General features: G+C 46.0%; 2 protein-coding genes across 8 annotated transcripts in view; one reads left to right on the top strand and one right to left on the bottom strand.

Annotated features, from left to right (window-relative positions):
- ergic3 (ERGIC and golgi 3) overlaps positions 1 to 18162 on the top strand; it is a 55413-nt gene extending 37251 nt beyond the window's left edge. For 3 of the 6 annotated variants that reach the window (XM_041204582.1, XM_041204581.1, XM_041204586.1), the window contains 7 exons: positions 4966 to 4997; positions 7250 to 7346; positions 10551 to 10628; positions 14792 to 14856; positions 15949 to 16085; positions 16308 to 16363; positions 17865 to 18162. In XM_041204582.1, coding sequence (XP_041060516.1) covers positions 4966 to 4997; positions 7250 to 7346; positions 10551 to 10628; positions 14792 to 14856; positions 15949 to 16085; positions 16308 to 16363; positions 17865 to 17944 — 545 coding nt within the window. In that variant the 3' untranslated portion in view covers positions 17945 to 18162. Of the gene's footprint in view, positions 1 to 4965; positions 4998 to 7249; positions 7347 to 7588; positions 8199 to 10550; positions 10629 to 14791; positions 14857 to 15948; positions 16086 to 16307; positions 16364 to 17864 lie in introns of those variants that run through there. The other 3 variants (XM_041204584.1, XM_041204583.1, XM_041204585.1) reach the window with 2 other exon arrangements.
- On the bottom strand, positions 8802 to 12082 carry romo1 (reactive oxygen species modulator 1). Of its 2 annotated transcripts, XM_041204589.1 has the most exons (4): positions 11987 to 12024; positions 10141 to 10271; positions 9819 to 9988; positions 8802 to 9028 (listed from the first exon to the last, which is right to left on the bottom strand). In XM_041204589.1, the coding sequence occupies exons 2-4, from the start codon at positions 10147 to 10149 to the stop codon at positions 8920 to 8922; spliced, it is 288 nt and encodes a 95-aa protein (XP_041060523.1). In that variant the 5' UTR covers positions 10150 to 10271; positions 11987 to 12024; the 3' UTR covers positions 8802 to 8919. The 2 variants fall into 2 exon arrangements, with proteins under 2 accessions (XP_041060523.1, XP_041060525.1); XM_041204591.1 differs by lacking the exon at positions 9819 to 9988 and having other exon boundaries at positions 11987 to 12082.
- Positions 18163 to 25545: the final 7383 nt, after the last annotated feature.

Raw genomic sequence — 25545 nt, 5'->3', positions numbered from 1 at the left:
AGTGTGATGGTAATTTAGTAAACAGAATGGGCGGGGGGGTGAATTTTTCATTCGGTGCCACTGACCTGAAAGTCACCAGCAGGAACAATAGCGACTCGGAGAACCTGAGAGAAGGTAACTAACACTGGGGTACCAGGATACAGGTCTGTCTCTGTACAGCACTGGCGTACAGTATTGACGGGTACAAATAAGTGGCTGTACTTGAGTAGACCACTGGTAGGGACAGGTCTGTCACGGTATAACATTGGGGTCTGTCACTATAATACTGGGGTACAGTGCTGGTGGGGACAGGTCTGTCACTATAATACTGGCTTACAGCACTGGTGGGGACAGGTCTTGTCACTGTATAACATTGGCACAGTACTGGTGGGGACAGTTCTGTCACTATAATACTGGGGTGCAGTGCTGGTGGGCACATTTCCGTCACTATAACCATGGATTACAGTACTGGTGGGGTCTGCGGTCTCACTGTATAAAATGGGTACAGTACAGATGGGGATTGGTCTGTCAATGTGTAATACTGCGGTACAGTGCTAGTGGGGACACCTCTGTCACTGTATAACACAGGCACAGTACTGGTGGGGACAAGTCTGTCATTATAATATTGGGATTCAGTACTGGTGAGGACAGTCTGTCTTTTATAATACGGGTACAGTACTGGTGGGGACAGGGTCTGTCACTATAACCCTGGGGTACATACTTTTGGGAACAGCTCTGTCACTGTATAACATGGGTACAGTACTGATGGGGACAGGTCTGTCATTATAACTGGGTTAAGGTACTGGTGGGGCCAGGTCTGTCACTACATAACACTGGGGTACAGTATTGGTGGGGCCAGGTCTGTCACTACATAACACTGGGGTACAGTATTGGTGGGGCCAGGTCTGTCACTACATAACACTGGGGTACAGTATTGGTGGGGCCAGGTCTGTCACTATATAACACTGGTGTACAGTATTTTTTTAAAATTCATTCATGGGATGTGGGTTTCGCTGGCTGGGCTAGCGTTTAACGCCCATCCCTAGTTGCCCTTGAGAAGGCGGTGGTGAGCTGCCTTCTTGAACCACTGCAGTCCATGTGGTATGGGACACAGTACTGTTAGGAAGGGAGTTGCAGGATTTGGACCCAGCGACAGTGAAGGAATGGCGATATATTTCCAAGTCAGGATAGTGAGTTGCAGGTAGTGGTGTTCCCATCTATCTGCTGCCCTTGTCCTTCTAGATGGTAGTGGTCGTGGGTTTGGAAGATGCTATCTAAGGAGCCTTGGTGAGTTCCTGTAGTGCATCTTGTAGATGGTACACACTGCTGCTACTGTGCGTCGGTGGTAGAGGGAGTGAATGTTTGTGGAGCCAATCAAGCAGGGCTGCTTTGTCCTGGATGGTGTCAAGCTTCTCAAGTGTTGTGGGAGCTGCACTCACCCAGGCTAGTGGGGGAGTATTCCAAGACACTCCTGACTTGTGCTTTGTAGATGGTGGACAGGCTTTGGGGAGTCAGAAGGTGAGTTACTCGTCGCACTATTCCTAGCCTCTGACCTGCTCTTGTAGCCACTGTATTTCTATGGCTAGTCCAGTTCAGTTTCTGGTCAATGGTAACACCAGGATGTTGATAGTGGGGGATTCAGTGATAGTAATGCCATTGAACATCAAGGGACGATAGCTGGATTCTATCATGTTGGAGATGGTCATTGCCTGGCACTTGTGTAGTATGAATGTTACTTGTCACTTGTCAGCCCAGGACTGGATATTGTCCAGGTCTTGCTGCATTTGGACATGGACTGATTCAGTATCTGAGGAGTCATGAATGGTGCTGAACATTGTGCAACATCAGCGAGCATCCCCACTTCTGACCTCATGATGGAAGGAAGGTCATTGATGAAGCAGCTGAAGATGGTTGGGCCAAGGACACTACCCTGAGGAACTCCTACAGTGATGTCCTGGAACTGAGATGATTGACCTCCAACAACCACAACCATGTTCCTTTATGCTAGGTATAACACTATATATCACTATAACACTGGATTATAGTACTGGTGGGGACAGGTCTGTCACTGTATAACACAGGTACAGTACTGGTGGGATTAGGTCTGTCACTGCATAACATGGGTACAGTAGTGGCGGGGACAAGTCTGTCTCTATAACATGGGTACTGTACTAGTGGGGACAGGTCTGTCATTGTATAACAGTGGGGTACAATACTGGTGGGGACAGGTCTGTCATTGTGTAACATTGGGATACAGCACTGGTGGGGACAGGTCTGTCACTATAAAACACTGGGGTACAGCACTGGTTGGTACAAGCTGCTGGGAGTGTATGACTTTGAGATATATGAAGTATATCATAACATTAAAGGGCAGATTCCCCTAATTCTGCTGTTTGTGCCAAAGCAAACCAGTTACATGTTGGTTCTGTCCATTCACATCTATTCTGTAATTTCTGTGTTTTTCCCATGACAGTTTGGCTTTCATCTGCAAATTTGGCTAATTTGCCTTGATTCTGAGGTATTGCCAGAAATGGACGAGTTTGAGTAGATGTGTTACTGTATTTTACATTGACTGTGATAGCCGCTCTTCTTGATTAATGGACAATTTATTTTGCTTTCCAATTCTCCCTCTCCATTTCACTATCACAGTGGCCATCTATTTAACATTGACATTCCCAGGATGTGGACAATGCTGCCCAACAGAACCATAAATTGAATGGGTTGGAGTCAGTCTCACGCAATTTCAGATTGCATCAAAGTCTCTGGTTCACTTCCTTGCAGGACATGAGTGAGCCATGTGGACTTTTACCATGGTCAGCATCTTGAAGTTATCCTCTGAAGTGAACTCGCTGATCAGATGAATTGAGTTCAGTTTCAGTCACTGGTCATCAATAACCACTAGACTGCTGTATCTGTGTGAGAGTGGTGGAAGGATCTGGAATCGGTTTTTAACTCTGATTTTATATAAAACCATTTTGCCAGTTTTGTTACTAACGCTTTTGGCTTTTGCTGCTGATGCATGATTTCTGGAATATCCATGCATGGATTGAGTGATATTAGCAGAAGAGACTAATAGATATGAAATAACTCTCAAAATGGCTGCAAAAATAACTAGCTTGCTTATGTAAAATAATTAAACAACTTCATTTCTGGTTGAAGGAAAGAAAGTAAAAAGCATCCTTTTGGGTCAGTGGTCACCAGGGCTGGGAGCAGCAGGCTCTCTGATGGAATATTGACACCTGGAAATGTGGATGGACATCTATGACCTGATGAACTGTGCAGAAGATTTTAGTAACAATCCTTATGTTTTATAGAATGTAATTTTTGTTTTTAGTCATTCCGATTTTTATATATATATATATATATATATATATATGTCCATAGGATATGAACATCGCTGGCTAGGCCAGCATTTATTGCCCTTCCCTAATTGCCCTTGAGACGTTGGTGGTGAGCTACCACCTTTAACTATTGCAGTCCATGTGGTGAACATACACCCAGAGTGCTGTTAGGGAGGGTGCTCCAGGATTTTGACCCAGCGACTGTTACCCTCCAGTAACCATAAACATTGCCCTTTGTGCTGGGTTTGCCTCCAGCCAGTGGAAATTTTCCCACCATTGTCTTCAGTTTTGTTAGGGCTCCTTGATGCTACCCTTGGTCAAATGCTGCCTTGGGCACTTCCTCTCACCTCCCCTCTGGAATTCAGCTCTTTTGTCCATGTTTGGATCAAGATTGTAATGGGGCCTGGAGTCGAATGGCCCTGGCGAAACCCAAATTGAGCATCAGTAAGCAGATCATTGCTGAGTAAGTGCTGCTTGGTAGCACTGTTGACAACTCGTTCCATCACTTTGCTGATGATCGAGTATTGACTGACGGGGTAATAATTCACCAGTTGGATTTGTCTTGTTTTTGTGGACAGGGCATATCTGGGTAATTTTCCATTGTTGGGTAGATGCCAAGGTTGTAGCTGTGTACTGGAACAGCTTGGCTAGGAACACAGCTAGTTTACGAGCACCAGTCTTCAGCACCACAGCTAGGATATTGTAGAGTCTATAACCTTTTCTCTGTCCGGTGCATTCAGCCCTTTATTGATATCTGGAGACTGATGTCTGAGATGGTGGTGATCTCAGGAGAAGGCCAAAATGGATCATCCACTCAACACTTTTGGCTGACGATGGCTGTAAATGTTACAGCCTTGTCTTTTTCACTGACATGCTTGCTCCCTCATTACTGAGGATGCAGATGTTCATGGAGTCTTCTCATTGAACCATGGTTGATTTCATCTTAATGGTAATGGTAGTGTGAGGGATATGGCAGACCATGAAATTACAGATTGTGATTTAATATTCTACTGTTGCTAATGATCCACAGCACCTCATGACTGCTCGGTTTTGAGCTGCTAGATCTGTTCTGAATCTATTCCATTTAGCACGATGGTAGTGCCACACAGCATGATGGAAGGTATGCTCAGCATGATGCTGAAGTCCCTAGACGATCAAGGGTAACTCTGCAGGGTTGACTGGGCTGGGTGTGCCTTTGTCATGTCCAGTGTTCAGGTCGATGCTGGATGTTCCATCTAGTTTTATTCTTATACTTGTAATTGTGGTTTGTACAACTGAGTGGCTTGCGAGGCTATTTCAGAGGCAAGTTGAGAGACCACTACGTTGTTGTGGATCTGGAGTCACATATAGGCCCTAAGGACTAAAGGACTTTGGTGAACCAGGTCAGTAGTTAAGTGATCATCATTACTTATACTGTACTAACTTCTCATTCCAAATATATTTAATTATCTGGATTTAAATTTCCCATCCTCTGTGGTGGAATTTGAATGGTCTCTGGATCATTAGTCCAGGCCTCTAGTTTAGTAGTTTGGTAACATATAACCACTTATGGTATCGTTACCACTGTAAATTGTTAAGAGCACAGTAATGTTATTAACGCCTATTTTTAATTAATTCATCTTTTCTCTCCCCTTTTCTCTCTCAGTTCATGACCTGCAAACCTTCGGATTGGACAATGTAGGTATAGCTACAATCTCATGAGAACACTTTTTATTAACCTAATAAATACTGATTTCATGTTGCACCTTGGACAATAAATTGTATAATTCAAATTAGACCACTGTCTTCCTTAAAAGTGCTTTGCGATGAAATCATAAAACACATTTATAAAGAACAGACAAAATCTTTCACCAAGTTCAAAGGGACAGGAAATAGTGCAAGTGGAAGCAGAAATTTGTAAAGGGATGAATTGGCTGAGCAAAACTGTGGCAGATGAAGTTCAAACATGGCAAAATGAGAGATCCATTTTGGATCAAAGTAGATGGATCAGACTATTTTCTAAACAGTGAGAAGCTAGAAACTGTGGATAAGCAGAAAGATGAAGCTCAGATTTGCCAGAATGATACTGGGTCTAAAAATTACATTGAGGACAGGTTACACAAACTAAGCTTGTATTCCCTCTGTATGTAGATGATTAAGGGGTGACCTAATTCGGGTGTTTAAAATATAAATATTGTGCCTACAAGAGCAGGTCATTCTGTGGCAAGTAGCTCACCTGACTCCCCAAACCTTTCCACCATCTACAAGGTATAAATCAGCCTACACCTGCCTGGATAACTGGCTCTGACAATATGGCTCAATGTGGCTCTACAGCCTACACCTGCCTGGATAACTGGCTCTGACAATGTGGCTCTACAGCCTACACCTGCCTGGATAACTGGCTCTGACAATACCCAAAGCTTGATGCCATACAAGACACAGCAGTCTGCTTGATTGGCACCTCATCCACCACCTTGAACTTTCACTCCCTCCACCCTGACACACAGCAGCAGCAGTGTGTACAGTATACAAGCTGCACTGCAGCAAGTTACCAAGCCTTTTTCAACGGCTTCTTCCAAACTCATGACCTCTACCACCTAGAAGAACAAGGGCAGCAGGTGCATGGGAACACCACCACCTGCAAGTTCTTCAAGTCACTCACCATCCTGAATTGGAGATATATCGGCCGTTCCTTCACTGTCACTGGGTCAAAATCCTGGAACTCCCTAACAGCACTGTGGGTGTACCTACACCACATGGACTGTCCAAGAAGGCAGCTCATCACCGTCTTCTCAAGCACATTTAGGGATGGACAATCTTTAATGCCACCAACATTGACGTCCCAAGAATGAATTTAACAAAAACGATTGATGGATTTAATAGCCAAATAGATGGAAACTTTTTCCTTTTGGAGGGAGAATCCAGAAGTGAGCCTAACCTTAAAATTGACAGTTGGTTGTTCAGGGAATGATGCCTGGAGCACTTCTTCACATACAGGATAGTGAAAATCTGGAACACTCATCCCCTTCTTTCCTACCACCCCCTCAAAAAGGCTGTCGATGTTCGAGGTCAGTTGAAATTTTCAAGACTGAGATTGATCGATTTTTGTTAGGCAAAGGATTTGAGGAGATATGGAGCAAAGGTGCAGAACAGCAATGATCTAACTGGCTGTTGGTAAATCCATCTGGGATTGTAATTGGGTTAAGTTCAAAAATGGTTAAGGAGAGCCCCTCACAGGCTGGCTGAAAGACCAACAAGGTTCTTGGATTTTATCCAATGCCTCCGAACTTCTCACCATCCTGTATCTGAGCTTTGTCAATTTCATCCAAATTCTGAGGCTACTATTGACACTGACCATCTGGAATTCAGCATAGCCACACCTGTGATGTGCCTAACGTCTGCTGAATGTTATCTATTCATTACCCAAATTTACTCAATATCCTTGACAAAAACAACTTGCATTTATTTGTCTTAGATCATTTTACTATTTGTCAATTTATGTATAGCAGTGTTTTAAATTCCTGATGGGTAGAGCATCATGCAAATCCTGTGCGCAATAGCCTTAGCAGACAGGTTCTGCTGAACTTGGCATGCACGCATGCATTTATATAGCACGGTGAATATAGTAAAACATCCCAAGGCACTCAACAGGAGTGATTATCGAACAAAGCCTGACACCAAACAAAGGGATATTAGGACAGGTAACCAAAAACTTGGTCAAAGAGGCAGGTTTGAGGGAGAATGGAGGAGAGAAGTGAAGAGGTTTAGAGAGGGAATTCCAGAGCTTAGGGCCTAAGCACCTAAAGACATGTCTACCACTGGAAGAGTGATTAAAATTGAGAATGCAAATACTGGGCCATTCTTTATTAACAAGGCTGTGCACTGGACACATCGAGAAAAGCATCCTGTTATGAAATATTTTCAAATTTGTGTTCTGCTTCTTTCTCCAGATAAACATGACCCACTATATCAAACATCTCTCCTTTGGCAGTGATTATCCAGGAATAGTCAATCCTCTGGATGGAAGCAATATCACAGCACAACAAGGTAAGAGAAACAGTCTGAGACTTTGTGGGAAGGATTATGTAGATAGAGGAGAAAAAGGATACCGTGTACAAGTTTAAAGTTCATGCCCAAGTCACGAAAACTCATGGCATAAAGTGCTTTATATTTGAGTATCAGTGACAGTCCAGTTTATTAAAGGTTAAATAGACAGCAGGATGTGTTGATGACTTTGATTGGGCTCTGTTACCCCAATCATCTTCTGAAGTTGCTGATTCTTTCAACAGGAAAAGATCACATGGGTGGATGTCTTCTCTACTGCCTCTCTGAAGCAACTGTTATTTTTATACATGTAATGAACGACTGTGGGTGGCACCCCACAAGTCAAGCCAGCTTCTGTCCTTACTCAGGGTCCACGCATGTACTCTCAGTAAGGCTCACTCTAGAATGGTCAAATACAAAATTGGCCAATTCTGTCCACCCCACCTCAGGTAACCACCCCTATACTGTGTAACCACGGATAGAATGAATCCTCAACTGAATGAATTTTCAGCACCTCAAAGACTTCACCTTGGGGATAAACCAATGCTTTTGAGGCCAAAAATGTTCCAACCGCAAGCCTTAATTAGCCACGGAACAAGCCCAAATGCTTTAGAATCATACAGCACAGGACTTTCAACCCGTGCCAGTTCTTTGAAAGAATTGTCCTACTGCCCCTGCTCTTTCTCCATAATCCTGTATTTATCCAATTCCCTTTCAGATGTTACTATTGAACCTGCTTCCACCATTGTCAAGCAGTGCATTCCACATCACAACTCAGTGTAAAAAAAAAACTATTTCCATGTCGCTTGCCAATTACAGGGTTCCTTAACTCAGTGTCCTCTGGTTACGGACCCTCCTGCCACTGGAAACAATTTCTCCTTACTTTGTCAAAACCTTTCACAATTTTGAACAGTTCACCCCTCCCTGCTCCAAAGAGAACAACCCCAGCTTCTCCACATAACTGAAGTTCCAAATCCCTGATTCCATTGTTAAATCTCCTCTGCATCCTTCCTAAAGTGTGATGCCCAGAATTTAACACACTACTCCAGTTGACACCTAATCAATGTTTTATAAAGATTCATCATAACCCCCTTCTTTTATTCTGTTTTTAATAGCCGCCTCAACTTGTCCTGACACATCTAAAGATTTGTGTCCATGCACCCCCAGATATCTGTTTCTGCTCACCTGTTAAAATCATACCATTTAGTTTACATTACCTCTCATTTTTCCTATCAAAATATATCACTTCACATTTCTTTAAATTTCATCTACATGTCTACTCATTTTCACTAATCTGCCACTATCTTCATTAAATATTATGAAGCAAAAGCTTTCCCTATTAGATAGTCACTGATATTTGCTTATCCTCTGTCCTGCCTGTGATATTTGTTGTTTTGTGTTATCATTTAAGACCCTTTAGAATTTCAGCTATTGTTAGAGAAACACCCAAACTTGATGCAATAGTAAATCATACACTTTAATCTCCATTATTATACAGCTGGTAATCAAGGGGACAGAGACAGGTGATACATTATCTGCAACACTTGAAATTTCAGCAGAAAGGAAAGAATGATTGTTAGCATCTGATTCCCATTCCAATCGCCATGAACGTTCCAAACGTGCCTCCACTCTGCATCATGGTCTTCCCAACACCACCCAGCAGCTCTCGACCTCTCAGCCCCAGCCTGGAAACCAAGCAAAAGTATTATTACACCCAATACGGCTGGAGCCTAACAAACACACACAATAACAGAACCTGACATGTGGGTAATAAGCTCAAGATTCTCAACCACACCCCTCCCTCCAATTCGGTGAGATGGAGCTATTCTACCAGAATGCAAACCAAGCTCAACTTCTCAGCCAGCAGGTAACACAGTGCCACCATTTACACTGCACAGCAATGGAGCCAAAATGTGTCAAGTTTGGTGGTTGCAGGGATGAACTTACTGGAACGACTTGGGAGTTTCAGTCTGGCTCAGTTACCTATATCTTCCGACCTGAGGTCAGTAGATTGTAGACATAAGCTTAGCTGGACACTCCGATGCTGTTGGGGTGGATTGTCCTTTCACTGAGACATTATACCAAGGTCTCCCTCCCCATAAGTTGCATTGGAAAGAACATGATCAAAGGAGCATTTTCATTTAAGAACACATGAAATAGGCACTGGAGTCACCAATATAGTCCCTCAAGCCTGCTCTGCCTTTCAGTAACATGGCTGATCTACCTCAACTTCAAATCTTTCACAGGTAACTGTAGTGGATTTAAAGCAAAGCTCTGATACTACGAGTGCAATCGGAGGCTGCATCTAATGAATAATATTTCATTCCAACTGTGATTTCTGACAGCAGCAAACAATCAAGATGGCCCCTTAGGTTTATCTCAAATTCCCATGTCCAGTTGGGGGTTCCTCTGCTGGGGAGGGAAACATTTAATCATGCTATACAGATTATATATAGCACCAAAAGTACAGCTCACCCTGGTCTAAGATTGCCATATCCGCAGCTCCATACTTTGACTTGGTGTTGAATAAAGAACAGTTTTTGCCCCGCTGTCAGCAGGGTCATGACTGTGGTGATCGAACCCATTTCACAGGGAGCTGGTGCTGGGCATTCTGAATTTTCAGCATCTGTGGAGGGGAGGCCGGTCTGGCAAGAACAGAACAAACTTGATTCGGCTCAGCCTAAATTTGATTTGGAGACACTGGAAGGGTATCTGTGTCAGCTGGTTAAGAAACCCCCATTTGTACTTGTGTTGAAAGGAAACAAAGGTAAGTACAGTTAACAATGATTATACTGACCTGAGGCATGAAAAACTGCCAAAAAGTGCACCAGCTGCCATGCCAACTGCACAGCCCATCATGAAGCCCATTTTAACTCTGTCAAAGCAGCTGGGCTGTGACTGCCCATACGGTCCCACTGTGACTGGCATCTAGAGAGAGACAGAGTGGTTGAAGAGTACCATGACTGATTACTAATTTGAGATCAGCCTGTATTCCAATGAAAATTCAGCCGTTGACAGCAATTCCTGTTTAAGATTGGGACTGGAACCAACATAAGATTTGATATTAATTGCCCACAATTCTGGATTTGTCTGTGCTTTCGAATGGGTTTAATATTTTTTAAAGCTGAGTGATAACTGACATCTAGGTCACAAATAGTTTTGAACATCACTGCAAGTTTATGGGTATAACTTCCTTTATTTTGACAGATTTTCAAAGCCTAATATCAATCGCACTGACTAAAATTTTCAAATGGTTCCAACCGATGCGTGGTTTTTACCAAATAGGTAATTTTACATTGTTCCAAAGCACTCTCCCATGTCAATAGTAGAGCCCAGTGAATAGTACAAGTATTGATGTTATTCACGTGCAATTATATATAACCAGTTGTTAATTTACAAGCATTTTGTTTCAATGTTAAGTTTGTCAAAAGGCCAAGTCAAAATATCAGTTCTTTGAGTCTAACTGGTTCCTGCAATTCCAGGGTCTAAACAAGAGGGGATAGTGACAGCGGAGGTGACCCCCCCTCCCCCACCCTGTACCCTCCCCGCACCCCTACCCGCTCCCTCCCCCACCCTGTACCCTCCCCCTACCCGCACCCCGTACCCCCTCCCCGCACCCCTCCCCTCCCCCACCCTGCACCCACCCCTACCCGCACCCCGTACCCCCTCCCCGCACCCGCTCCCTCCCCCTCTGTACCCCCCGTACCTCCCTCCTACCTACCCCCTTCCTCCTCCTCCCCTTCCCTCTCCCCCCTCCCACCCCTTACCCTCTCCCCCCTCCCACCCCCTACCCTCTCCCCCCTCCCACCCCCTACCCTCTCCCCCTCCCACCCCCTACCCTCTCCCCCCTCCCACCCCCTACCCTCTCCCCCCTCCCACCCCCTACCCTCTCCCCCCTCCCACCCCCTACCCTCTCCCCCCTCCCACCCCCTACCCTCTCCCCCCTCCCACCCCCTACCCTCTCCCCCCTCCCACCCCCTACCCTCTCCCCCCTCCCACCCCCTACCCTCTCCCCCCTCCCACCCCTACCCTCTCCCCCCTCCCACCCCCTACCCTCTCCCCCCTCCCACCCCTACCCTCTCCCCCCTCCCACCCCCTACCCTCTCCCACCCCCTACCCTCTCCCCCCTCCCACCCCCTACCCTCTCCCCTCCCACCCCCTACCCTCTCCCCCCTCCCACCCCCTACCCTCTCCCCTCCCACCCCCTACCCTCTCCCCTCCCACCCCCTACCCTCTCCCCCCTCCCACCCCCTACCCTCTCCCCCCTCCCACCCCCTACCCTCTCCCCCCTCCCACCCCCTACCCTCTCCCCTCCCACCCCCTACCCTCTCCCCCCTCCCACCCCCTACCCTCTCCCCCCCCCACCCCCTACCCTCTCCCCTCCCACCCCCTACCCTCTCCCCCCTCCCACCCCCTACCCTCTCCCCCCTCCCACCCCCTACCCTCTCCCCCCTCCCACCCCCTACCCTCTCCCCCCTCCTCCTCCACCACTTTGCCCTCCCCCGTCCTTTTGTCCGGGCTGCCGTGTAGCTCGGTCCCCGCTGAGCTGCGGCCTGCTCCGTATCCCCGGCGCTGCCTGAGTTACGCGGCTCCGGCTCCGGCTCCGGCTCCCCGAGTGCGGACGGGGCTCGGGTTTCACTCACCGCCGACGTGCGTTCGGAGTCTCAGCGCATCAGGCGGCCATCTTACCCCGCGGGAAGTGACGCCAGCGGGCCGGAAATACGGCCGGGAACGAGGCGGGGGGGGGGGGTGGGGGCAGATCACGTGCTCTGGCTTCGGCCCTCCCCATTCCCCTGGCCCCGCCCCCACTGCATCGTTGTGCTGTTGGCTCCAGAGCTTCCCTGGGAGCAACTCCAGCTAGTGCGCCACCCATCGCTCTAACTGGTTATTGCAGCCTGTCATGGCCTTTGCTCTCAATGGAGTGGTTTCCTTTGCTAATGGTTCTGTTGCCTTTTTGATCCCAACATACGTGCACCTCGCATTCCGTGTGTCAATGGACATCTGGATATTCTGGCAAAGTTGTAAGCAGTAGTCACTGGTGCAGGACTTCACAGGCTGTTGGACATGGATCAGCTCTTAGTGCATTTGGAGTCTTCTTGCCCAGATCTCTCTTATAATTAAATAAAGTGCATCACTTGGCTTAAAAGGCAGGTTTCAGTGTTTTTCTGCATTTGCTTCCTATGTAGAGAGCATGATAAACGGTGATAGATTGGGAAATGTTGATGTACAAAGGGACCTGGGTGTCCTTGTACACCAATCACTGAAAGCGAGAATGCAGGTGCAGCAAGCAGTGAAGACGGTAAATGGTGTGTTGGCCTTCATTGTGAGAGGACTTGAGTACTGCAGCTGTACAGGGCACTGGTGAGACCACACCTGGAGTATTGTGTACAGTTTTAGTCTCCTCATTTAAGAAAGGATATACTTACCATAGAGGGAGTGCAACAAAGGTTCACCGGATTGATCCCTGGAATGGCAGGATTGTCGTATGAGGAGAGATTGGGCTCTATTCACTGGAAGAATGAGAGGGGATCTCATTGAAATGTATAAAATTCTGACAGGGCTGGACAGACTGGATGTAGGGATGATGTTTCCTCTTGCTGGGGAGTCCAGAACAATGGGCCACAGTCTCAGGATATGGGGTAGTCCTACTCCTGTTCATATTTTCTATGATTCAATGATATTGTAGATGGTGTCTCAAAGTATACAACATATTGCTTCTGCACCCTATTTGGCAATGCCAGTGAGCATCTGTTCAATCGAGTTGAGGAACTCAAGTAGTGTCCAAGTTCATTTATCTTTTCCAAACCATGATGCCTGTGGCAAGAGGGCCATGCCCCTGGTCCACGCCCACTCTTGTATTGAAATCCCCCAGTAGATCAAGATGTTCTGACTTAGAGATTCTGCTGATAGCAGCGTAAAGCTCCTGCAGAACTGGCCTTCCATCTCTAGTGGAACAGAGTTCCTGAACACAGACATTCCTGATATTAACTGAATAACGTGGATGCTTTTTTAACATTCATTCACGGGATGTGGGCATTGCTGGGTAGGCCAGCATTTATTGTTCAGAGGACATTTTAAGAGTCAACGACTGTGGGCCTAGAGTCACATGTAGGACCAGGTAAGGACAGCAGCCCTTCCCCAAAACCAGATTTTTATTGAATTCAAATCTCACCATCTGCCATGGTGGGATTCAAGACCCCAGAGCATTACCCTGAGTGTCTGGAAGACTAGCCCAGTGACAATACCACTGTCCCACCACTTCCTCCAGGATTGAGAATCTGATGATAGAGAGAACATGTTCTGAACCATTTGTGGTTCATCGAGAGTGGTGACTTCCTTACAGGGAAGCCTATATATACTCTGCTTACACGGTTCCCCCGATCTCTTCCTCTGCCAGATGAGCATGTAATGTTTCTCTTTCAGTGATCCGCTCTTCAAATTCACTGAATGTCAGGAAAATATTATATTTTCATAATGTTGCTGGAATTTATTGTGAGGTGGGGGAGTTAATTGAATTAAAGACAGTTGGTCTGAAGGCTTTGACATATCAGAAAAGAATCTAGGTTTGAAATGTTAAATAGGTAAACATGGCTGAAGTTCAAAATGTGAAGTATAAAGGGGAAATTTGCATTTTTCGGTAAACCAGAGTAATTTGAATTTTAAAAGAGAGGGTGAAATGTTACACATAGCCAGAAGAAGCCAAACAGTCTGTTTATTTTTCCCAAAGCTTACTGATAAAATTGGTCCTGTGAGAGATTTTTATTAGAAAAGTAGAGTTGAAAAGACATATTGGGACAATGGGATTTACATTAAAAAGGGAGAAATCTGTATAAAGGAGATGAGGTTATGTGTAAGAGGAAGGCATTCAAGTGTGAAAAGCCTCCAGCTTCTAAGCCTCAAGTTGCTGTCCACACAAACTGAATTGAAGAAAACTCACGTTGAATTTGACTGTTCAGGGTATCGTGTTACTTTGCCTTGGTCTTTTAACATCTGTTTTTTACTGTTACCTTAACAGAGGTGTAACTGGGAGTCAGATTAACTCAGGGCTCTCAGTTATCATAATAGTAATTTGCAAACCTATGTATGTGCTCATACATATTAATAAAAGTTTAATTTAGTTTTGTAAGAAACCTATAAGACTCAGTGGTCTTATTAGTACTGAATTCAAGGCACGCATCTCAAAATAAATACTAATGATAGAATAGTTGTGACAGTTGTTTCAAGTTTCCCTCTGGGATTTGAGGAGCTCAGCATTTACCATCAGCTGGGCCAGAACATGAAGCTCAGTACTTCTGGATTGAAGTTGATTTTTCAAAAACTTCAGTGGATTTTATGAACAAATTTGCAGGAAAATTTGTTTGGTGAATGGTTTTGGTCTGTTTCTGGATCAAAGAGTCCAAATTACCAAATGCGAGGCAACATATTAATCTTTGCTTCATCTCTTGCAGCTTCCATGATGTTTCAATACTTTGTGAAAATAGTCCCAACAATTTATGTGAAGTTGGATGGTGAGGTGAGCTCTGGCATCTTATCTCATTCTGTATTTTATATCTCACGGGTTTAATGTCTAATCCAAAAGATGGCACCACCTGCAGTGCAGCACTCCTTCAGTACTGACCCTCCGACAGTGCGGCGCCCCCTCAGCGCTGACCCTCTGACAGTGCAGCACTCCCTCAGTACTGACCCTCTGACAGTGCAGCACTCCCTCAGCACTGACCCTCTGACAGTGCAGCACTCCCTCAGTACTGACCCTCTGACAGTGCAGCACTCCCTCAGTACTGACCCTCTGACAGTGCAGCACTCCCTCAGTACTGACCCTCTGACAGTGCAGCACTCCCTCAGTACTGACCCTCTGACAGTGCAGCACTCCCTCAGTACTGACCCTCTGACAGTGCAGCACTCCCTCAGTACTGACCCTCTGACAGTGCAGCACTCCCTCAGTACTGACCCTCTGACAGTGCAGCACTCCCTCAGTACTGACCCTCTGACTGTGCTGCACTCCCTCAGTACTGACCCTCTGACAGTGCGGCGCTCCCTCAGTACTGACCCTCTGACAGTGCAGCTCTCCCTCAGTACTAACCCTCTGACAGTGCGGCACTCCCTCAGTACTGACCCTCTGACAGCGTGGCGCCCCCTCGGCGCTGACCCTCCGACACTTCACTTTGCTTCATATCTCTCACTCTGAACTTGGTGCCTTCCTCCCATCCCCAATTCTTCTCTGTAAAAGCAAAATACTGTGGGCACTGGAAATCTGAAATAAAAACAGAAAATGCTGGGAAACCTCAGCAGGTCTGGCAGCCTCTGTGGAGAGAGAAACAGAGTTAATGCTTCAAGTCTGTATGACCCTCCTTCAGAGCTGAATAGAAGTAGCAATGTGATGAAATTTAAGGGGGTGAAGCTGGATAGAAGATTTTGAGTGAACCTGCCTTCAGTTTGAATGCATGTTTCAGAGACCAAAGCGTTTGAGAATGCACAATGTCTGTCAGTCCCCCTCCTTCCTCTGGTCTGGGTGGTGCCACTAGCTGGGATGTGTTGAACTGTCACTGCCAAAGTGCTCAGCTGTCTTTTAAATAGCCGGTCCTGACTTACTGCGCTTTGGCTCTAGGTGGTGAGGACAAACCAATTTTCAGTCACACGACATGAGAAAGTGGCGAATGGACTGATTGGAGACCAGGGTCTCCCCGGAGTCTTTGTGCTTTATGAGCTTTCTCCAATGATGGTAAAATTTACAGAAAAACACAGGTATGTCAAATCTACATGGTATCCATTGTATCGTGTTTCAACCTGTGCAACCTGAATATCAGATTTTTTTTTATGTTCAGTGAATATTGAAGTTTGATTGGGTATTTGAACTGGAAGTGATGCTGAATTGGATTTGTTCAACACTAAAATCCCCAAGGGATGTTTCTAAGTAATGCTGATCATTCCGCACACACCACTAACCCAATGATTGTTGTGTTACAGATCATTCACGCATTTTCTCACTGGTGTCTGTGCCATTATTGGAGGAGTATTTACAGGTAATGACAGTTGGACTGTTGCTGAGTTTATTGCAGATCCTTGGTCAGTTAGTGGAACAGCAGTGTGGTATCTCACAGTCAAGAATGTGAGTAGGTGCTGTATCTCACAGTGAGCCATAGTTCAGTGTGATATATGCTCCACAATAGCCTTCCATTTGTCCAGTGCAGTTTCAAGGGGTTACTGCCTCAGTCCAGCCTCTAAAATGTGCTGTATAGACTTTGTGATAAGTCACTGCCCTGTAAAAGTATTTAATTATGCATGAATTGCATAGAGATGTTCATCAGTGATGGGCTGTGATGTAAATGATGAATATTAGTTCCCCTTTCTACAGGTTTGTGAGCAATACCAATAGACATGAAAACCTCCTCAAAACTTCACTAATTCTTTAGTGAGTTTGTGACAATCACCCAACATAGTGTATTTTGTGTAAACACTGTCCATGGTTGGTGAGCTACCCTGTGTGATATTGAAAGATTCAGAGCAACTCACTCTGAGCAGGTTCATGGCCTCCGCTGAGGTAATGGTAGAGCTGCTAAACTTGACCTCATGCCCTGGGCCAATGGCCCTTCTGCTGGTTGCTACTCAGGAACTCCCAGGAGGAAAAGTTCGTGTGAATATTGAGCTTGACTGTGATGTCTTGTAGAGTTAAATAGCCTATTGGCACTGTTGGGGAACACAGTCAATGCAACAGAGTACACCTGTAGTACGCGTGCACACACATACGTACATGCACGTGCGCACACACACACACACACACACACACACACACTCACTCTCTCTCTCTCTCTCTCTCTCTCTCTCTCTCTCTCTCTCTCTCTCTCTCTCTCTCTCATAGGGTAAGGTAGCATAGTGATTATGTTACTGGACCCAGTAATCTAAAGGCCTGGACTAATGATCCGATGATATGAGTCCAAATCCCACCTTGGCAGCTGGGGGATTTAAGCTTGATTAAATAAACCTGAAATTAAAAGCTAGTCTCAGTAACGCTGATCATGAAACTACTGGATTGTAAAAACCCATCCAGTTCATTAATGTTCTTCAGAGAAGGAAATCTGTCCTTATCTGCTCTGGCCTATGTATGACTCCAGATTGAGAAGTGGTTGTCTTTTAACTATTCTCTGAAATGGCCAGCAAGCCATACAGTTGTATTTAAAAAGCCTGACAAGTAGTCAAAGGTTATAGGGGTTAGACAGGAAAGTACAGGCCGCAGTCAGGTCAGCCACGATCTTATCAAATGGCAGAGCAACCTCGAGGGGCCAGATGGCCGATTCCTGCTCCTAGTTACGTTTATATGTTCACAATCTTCTCAAGGGTGACTAGGGATTGGGAGCGAACACTGGCCTTGTTCACAGTGCCCATATCCCATGCAGAAATAAAAATCACATGCGTACACACACAAACGTGTAAGTGTATTAGCACATGGAGCTCCATTCCATCGTATAATGTTCATTTCCATGTACACAGAGTTATCCTTCCTATAATGGACTATCTCTCTTGCAGTGGCGAGCCTGATTGACTCATTGATCTATCACTCTGCCCGTGCCATCCAGAAGAAGATCGAGCTGGGGAAAGCCGTGTAGCTTGGGGCTGCTAACTGGTGACAGCTGAGCTAACTGGACAGGCTCCCTGTGGATATCTCTGTGTAAGACGGATCAAGCAGCTGGATAAACTGGGCCAGGTTTCACTGGGACCGTTCAGATTAGTCCGTTTACACTGAAATAATGCCTGACATATACCTGATTCTGAAGCTGGATGTTTGGGAGGGAATGTAATTGATAAAATGTGGTGAGCAGGTTTATTTCTGTTTGTGATCTTGATCTTTAAAGGTGAATCCTTACAATCGCACTCTATAAATCCTCTCATTTCCTGAACCGTGCCTGCCCACTCTTCTGAACTTCCCTGCTCAGACACAACTGCTTATTGGCTGATTGTTCTCAGACACAGTCAGTCCCAGCGATGGTCACAACAGAGAGAGAAACAGACCCACTGCTTCATCTGTATAACTTCTCAGGACCTGCTCCCCAACCCAACCCACTCCCCACCCAATAAGTGAAGTCCCAGGTTCAGTTCCTGTCCTATACCGTACTAGTTGCTTTAGGATACCGCCTGGGAGTGTTTGATGGGGACGGTGTAGAGGGAGCTTTACTCTGTATCTAACCGTGTGCTGTACCTGCCCTGGGTGTGTTTGATGGGGATGGTGTAGAGGGAGCTTTACTCTGTATCTAACCCCGTGCTGTACCTGTCCTGGGAGGGTTTGATGGGGACCGTGTAGAGGGAGCTTTACTCTGTATCTAACCCTGTGCTGTACCTGTCCTGGGAGTGTTTGATTGGGACAGTGTAGAGGGAGCTTTACTCTGTATCTAACCCCGTGCTGTACCTGTCCTGGGAGTGTTTGATGGGGATGGTGTAGAGGGAGCTTTACTCTGTATCTAACCCCGTGCTGTACCTGTCCTGGGAGTATTCGATGGGGACATAGGTAAGTGAAATAAAGTTTCTGACAGCAGTCCCTGAATTTGAGCCAAAAAAGTAACTTAAAAAAAAACTTCATTACTTCCTCAAATTGTTAAAATTTGGCAATGTACTATTTTAATGTGAGTTCTTTTTTTTAAAGGAAATATTTGTATTCAGATTTTTGCTACTGAGCATTTCATTTCTTTAACTAAACCAGTTTTCCTGGGTGATTATCCAGAGGAATCACAAACATTCCCCATGGGCACTGACGATTGTTCTGTTTTGTGAGTTTAGCCCTAAGTATTGTGCCGGTCTGAGCAAGGTTGGAAGCTGCTAACAGGAGTGGATGCCTGTGGAGTGTTCTTGAGGTCAGGATTAACCTAGTACTCTTAGTATTAGGAATACAGAAATTAATAAAATGGGGAATACTCTGGAGGTGATAATGAGATGATGAGAGTTGACAATGGGATTGGTTTCACTCAGATATTCAGATTTCTGGGATGAGGTACCATGATTACAGTTATACTTTATTTTCTCAGTTTCCCTTCTAACATTTTGACTTTTGCATGTCTGTGGCCTGAGGTGTTTTTGTGTGGAAGGACAGATTGTATGAGGGGTTAACTGAGCAGTTTACGATGGGAGAAGATGATAGTTGGGCAGAGCATAGTGAGAGGGGAAAGCAGCAGAGCCTGGAGGGGTAGGATTGGGTTGAGGTATGGAGGGGGGTTATTGAGAGGCAGTTTGGAGGGGCCGGGCGAGGTGGTGGAGGGGGTGGTGAGCTGTGGAGGGGCAGACGGCAGGTTGTGAAAGGAACAGCAGAGTGTTGGTGTGCCAGTGCATGGAGAGGGCAGTGCAGAGAGAGAAAGAGAGAGATTTACTGTGATGAAGAAAAATTGAGGTAGTTCTGATAATTGAGGGTCTGGGGAGAAACCCTCACAGTTTCCAAATGGAAGAAGCTGTAGTGGCCAAACATTCTGTCCCCAAAACTCAACATGAAAGTGAAGGTAAATGGGAGAAAAATTTTTTTTTTGGACTGTGTTGTAAAATTAAACCAAAATAAAAATCAGATTTATTTTTAAATGTTGTTTGTTTTGAAATTATTGACCAATATAAAACCACAAATGAGAATAAGATTATATTTTGAATTTTTTATCCAAATTTTCACAGAAGACATGAGCAACAGAGACAGTGAAGCCAGATTAGTAACTTTGGTTTAATTGTGTGATATGTTAAAGGAGTTTGGAGTAAGTGACAATTATCACAGCTCAGAGAGGGGCAAGGGAGCAGATTAGTGAGTAACTAATAACCATTGACTTTGATAAACTCTTTGTTTCACTTAGAAGGCTTTTCACAAAAGTTATGCACAAAAGCATATAAATTAAAATGTGTTTGAGATCTGAAATTATGGGATTAGAAAGATGGATGTGGATGATTATTTTAAAATGACACAGTCAGATTGATTGCATCAACATACTGACCTGACATTCACCAGCTGTGAGGTCAAGCTATTGAAGATGTAACCTGCTCCTCAATACTGCTGGACAGCAGATGCATCACACAGGAACATTCTGGAAAAATCCCGGTAGGAACCAACAGGAAGCAGGTGGAATTGTGTCCTCGATAAATTTGGTTTCTCTTCTTGCCCTTAAACCAGGAAAGGATTGTGTAACCTGACAAACCTGGGGGATGGGGTAGAAAACAATCTTGAATCAGAATCACAGTGCAGAAGAGGCCCTTCGGCCCATCGAGTCTGCACCGATGTGAGAAACACCTGACCTACCTACCTAATCCCATTTACCAGCACTTGGCCCATTGCCTTGAATGTTATGACTCCTCCAGTATTGAATTTGATGTGGCTTCTATAGAATGACATTTTTAAACAATGAACATTATCGGGATACAAGGGAAATCCTGTTTGACAAATTTATTATGGATTTTTGAAGATGTAACTGGTAGAGTAAATAAAGGGGAGCTGGGAGATGTTATGTATTTGGATTTCCAAAAGACATTCGATAAAGGTGCCACACAAAAGAAAATTTAAGATAAGGACTCAAGGAGTTGGGGTAACACATTAGCATGAATAGAAGATTGGTCAACGGACAGAAAGCACAGAGTAAGGAGTAGTGTCCTCGGCCCAGCATCTTCAGCTGCTTCATCAATGACCTTCCTTCCATCATAAGGTCAGAAGTGGGGATGTTCATTGATGATTGCACAATGTTCAGCACCATTCACGACTCCTCAGACACTGAAGCAGTCCATGTCCAAATGCAGCAAGACCTGGACAATATCCAGGCTTGGGCTGACAAGTGGCCAGTAACATTCGCGCCACACAAGTGTCAGGCAATAACCATCTTCAATAAGCGAGAACCTAACCATCGCCCCTTGACATTCAATGGCATTACCATCACTGAATCCCTCACTATCAACATCCTGGGGTTACCATTGACCAGAAACTGAACTGGGCTAGCTATATAAATTCTACAAGAGCAGGTCAAAGGCTAGCAATCTTGCAACAAGTAACTCACCTCCTGACTCCCCAAAGCCTGTCCACCATCTATAAGGCACAATTCAGGAGTGTGATGGAATACTCTCCACTTGCCTGGATGATTGCAGCTCCCACAACCCTCAAGAAGCTTGAAACCGTCCAGGACAAAGCAGCCGCTTGATTGGCACCACATCCACAAACATTCACTCCCTCCACCACTGACGCACAGTAGCAGCAGTGTGTACCATCTACAAGATGCACTGCAGGAATTCACCAAGGCTCCTTAGACAGCACCTCCCAAGCCCACAACCGCTACCATCTAGAAGGACAAGGGCACCTGGAAGTTCCCTTCCAAGCCACTCACCATCCTGACTTGGAAATATATCACCGTTACTTTGTTATCACTGGGTCAAAATCCTGGAACTCCCTTCCTAACAGCACTGTGGGTGTACCTACACCACATGGACTGCAGCGGTTCAAGAAGGCAGCTCACTACCACCTTCTCAAGGGCAATTAGGGATGGACAATAAATGCTGGGCCCAGCCAGTGACGCCCACATCCCGTGAATGAATTATTAAAAAATGGGGCATTTTCACATTGACAGGCTGTGACTAGTGGACTTCCACAAGGATCAGTGCTGGGCCCTTAGCTATTTACAATGCATTGGAGACAGTACAGTGAATGTTCATCAAATTGGTCCCTGGAGTGAGAGGTTTGTTCTATGAGAGGCTGAGTAAGTTGGGTCTATACTGTCTGGAATTTAGAAGAATGAGAGGTAACCTCATTGAAACATAGCTGATTCTGAAGGGGTTTGACCGGGTAGGTACGGAGAGCTTGTTTCCCCTGTCTGGGGACCCAGAACATGCAGCACAGATGCGGGTTAGGGGGGCGATTATTTAGGACAGAGAAGAGGAAAAAAGTTGTCACTCAAAGGGTTGTGAATCTTTGGAATTCTCTACCCCAGAGGGTTGTGGATGGTGTTGAATACATTTAAGGCTGGGATAGACAGGTCTGTGATCTCTCGGGATCGAGGGATATGGAGGGTGGTGGGGAAGTGGGGTTGAGGCAGCAAATCAGCCATGCTCGTATTGGATGGCAGAGCAGGCTCGAAGGGCTGAGTGGCCTACTCCTGCTCCTATTAAAGAGCATAATACTGCAGATGCTGGAAATCCAAAATTAAATCAGAGAATTTTGGAAACAATCTGCAGGTCTGGTAGCATCTGTGAAGTGAGAAATAGTTAACGTTTCAGATCTGGGAGCCTTTGTCAGGACGGAGTACTTAGGATGAAGGAGAAGCAAGAATGAACAAAAGGGGAAGGTCTATGATGGGGTGAAAGGCAGGAGAGATTAAATGACAAAAGGCAGAATGATGCTAAGCAAAAGGAGATGATAATGGTAAAAGCAAAATACTGCGGATGCTGGAAATCTGAAACAAAAACAAAAATAGCTGGAAAAACTCAGCAGGTCTGACAGCGTCTGCAGAGAGGAGCACAGTTAACGTTTTGACTCCGTATGACTCTTCATCAGAACTAAGGAAATAGAGAAAAGAGGTGAAATATAAGCTGGTGGGGGGGGGGGGGGACATTTGGAGGTGGATGGGGAGCCAGTGATAGGTCGAGGTACAGAAGAGGTTGCCAAAGATGTCATAAACAAAAGGACAAAATTGTGTTGATGGTGGTGATATTATCTAAGGAATGTGCTACTGGGGACATTAAGGGTAGGAAGCAGGACAAGCTAGTGGCAGATGGCCCTAGTGGGGGTGGGGTGAAGGGAAGGGAAGGGATCAAAATAGGCTAAAAGGTAGAGATAAAACAATAGATCGAAATAAATTTAAAAATAGTTGGGAAAAGAAAAATATATTTTTTTAAAATGATAAATTATTGGAAAAGGGGGATCGGAAATGGGGGTGGGGATGGAGGAGAGAGTTCATGATCTGAAGTTGTTGAACTCAATTTTCAGTCCGGAAGGCTGTAAAGTGCCTAGTCGGAAGATGAGGTGCTGTTCCTCCAGTTTGCGTTGAGCTTTGCTGGAACAATGCAGCAGGCCAAGGACGGACATGTGGGCATGAGAGCAGGGTGGGAACGATCCCTATGGAATGCTGCTGGGGGGGGAGGTGAAGGGAAGATGTGTTTGGTGGTGGCATCATGCTGGAGTTGGCGGAAATGGCGGAGGATGATCCTTTGAACACGGAGGCTGGTGGGGTGATAAGTGAGGACAAGGGGGACCCTATCATGTTTCTGGGAGGGAGAGGAAGTTGAGGGCAGATGCCACCACCATTTCTGCCAACTCCAGCACGATGCCACCACCAAACATATCTTCCCTTCACCTCCCCACAGGGATCGTTCCCTCCATGACACCCTGGTCCACACCTCCATCACCCCCTACACCTCAACCCCCTCCCACAGCACCTTCCCATGCAACCGCAGAAGGTGCAACACCTGCCCCTTTACTTCCCCCCCTCCTCACCGTCCAAGGGCCCAAAAACTCCTTTCAAGTGAAGCAGCATTTCACTTGTACTTCCCTCAACTTAGTCTACTGCATTCGCTGCTCCCAATGTGGTTTCCTCTACATTGGAGAGACCAAACGCAGACTGGGTGACCGCTTTGTAGAACACCTTCGGTCTGTCCGCAAGAATGACCCAAACCTCCCTGTCGCTTGCCATTTCAACACTCCACCCTGCTCTCATACCCACATGTCTGTCCTTGGCTTGCTGCATTGCTCCAGTGAAGCTCAACGCAGACTGGAGGAACAGCACCTCACCTTCTAACTAGGCACTTTACAGCCTTCCGGACTGAATACTGAGTTCAACAATTTCAGATCATGAGCTCTCTCCTCCATCTCCACCCCCTTTCTGATCCCCCTTTTTCCAATAATTTATAATTTAAAAAAAAGAAAATTCTCTTTCCTACCTATTTTTAAATTTATTTCAATCTATTCTTTTATCTCTACCTTTTAGCCTATTTCGATCCCTTCCCCCCACCCCACCCCCACTAGGGATACCTGTACTTTGCTCGTCCTGCTTTCTACCCTTAATGTCACCATTAGCACCTCCTTTAGCTAATATCACCACCGTCAACACCTCTTTGACCTTTTGTCTATGACATTTTTGGCAATCTCTTCATTGCCTCTACCTATCACTGGCCCCTCTATCCAGCTCTACCTGTCGCTCCCACACCGCCCCCCCTCCCCCCACCTTTAAACTAACTTATATTTCACCTCTTTTCTGTATTACTTAGTTCTGTTGAAGAATCATACGGACTCGAAACGTTAACTGTGTTCCCCTCTGCAGATGCTGTCAGACCTGCTGAGTTGATAATGGGAGAAGTAAGGAAACCAAATGTGGGTTGAGGAGCGGTGTAAATGACAACAGCAGAATCATCACCAACAGCGGCTGTCCAAAACAAAGGCAGAGGTCGTGATCTGAAATTGAATGTTGAGTCCTGAACATGTTTTATTAACATTATTGGGATGTTGGTTGTTGGTAACGTGAATACAGCTGAATCACCAACTCTGACCACACGAGGACGGCAGATACACACAGGTCTAAAGAGACTGATTGTCTCCTCCGACTGGTCAAAGGTCCATTTTCCCACCCCTCACAGCTTCAGGTCACCGTTTGGTGATGAGGGTTTTATATGAGGTGCTGTTTGGTGTTTGATGTTGGCCTGGCCTCCAATTAACCCTAATCCTTTCTGACCCTAGAGCCAGCGAGGGTCAGAGTGGGTGAGATCAAAGAGCCCTGGGCTTTGGCCGGTGAGTTGGAGCAACACAGGAAGATCGAGGCTATGGGTCCAAGTTCTCGAAAGAATAGCGAGTGAGTGCAGCTGTTTCCCTGAGAGCTGGGAGGATCCTGAGCCTTGTTTACCTCTCACAGCCATGAGTGGCCACAGCTCCTCACAGAGGCCACAACCTGTTCCAGCTCCGGGGGGAATTGGGACTCAGTCCAGGACCCAGATCGGTCATTTCCTGCCTCAGTCCTTTCAGCTCATTCCTCAATCGGTGACCCACACTCCAGGCGTTTCCCTGTTACAGGGATCAGAGTGGGGGGGGGGGGGGTGAAGGGGGCGGGGTTGTGAGGGGGGTGAGGGGGGGGTGAAGGGGGTGTGGGGGGGGTGACGGGTGTGAGGGGGTGACAGGGGTGAAGGGGGTGAGGGGGTGACGGGGGTGAAGGGGGTGGGGTTGTGAGGGTTGTGAGGGGGGTGAGGGGGGGTAGGGGGGGTGGGGGGGGTGAAGGGGGTGAGGGGG

The sequence above is a fragment of the Carcharodon carcharias genome, chromosome 14 (assembly GCF_017639515.1).
Source record: "Carcharodon carcharias isolate sCarCar2 chromosome 14, sCarCar2.pri, whole genome shotgun sequence".
NCBI lineage: Eukaryota > Metazoa > Chordata > Chondrichthyes > Lamniformes > Lamnidae > Carcharodon > Carcharodon carcharias.
This window is presented reverse-complemented; position numbering and strand designations above follow the sequence as displayed.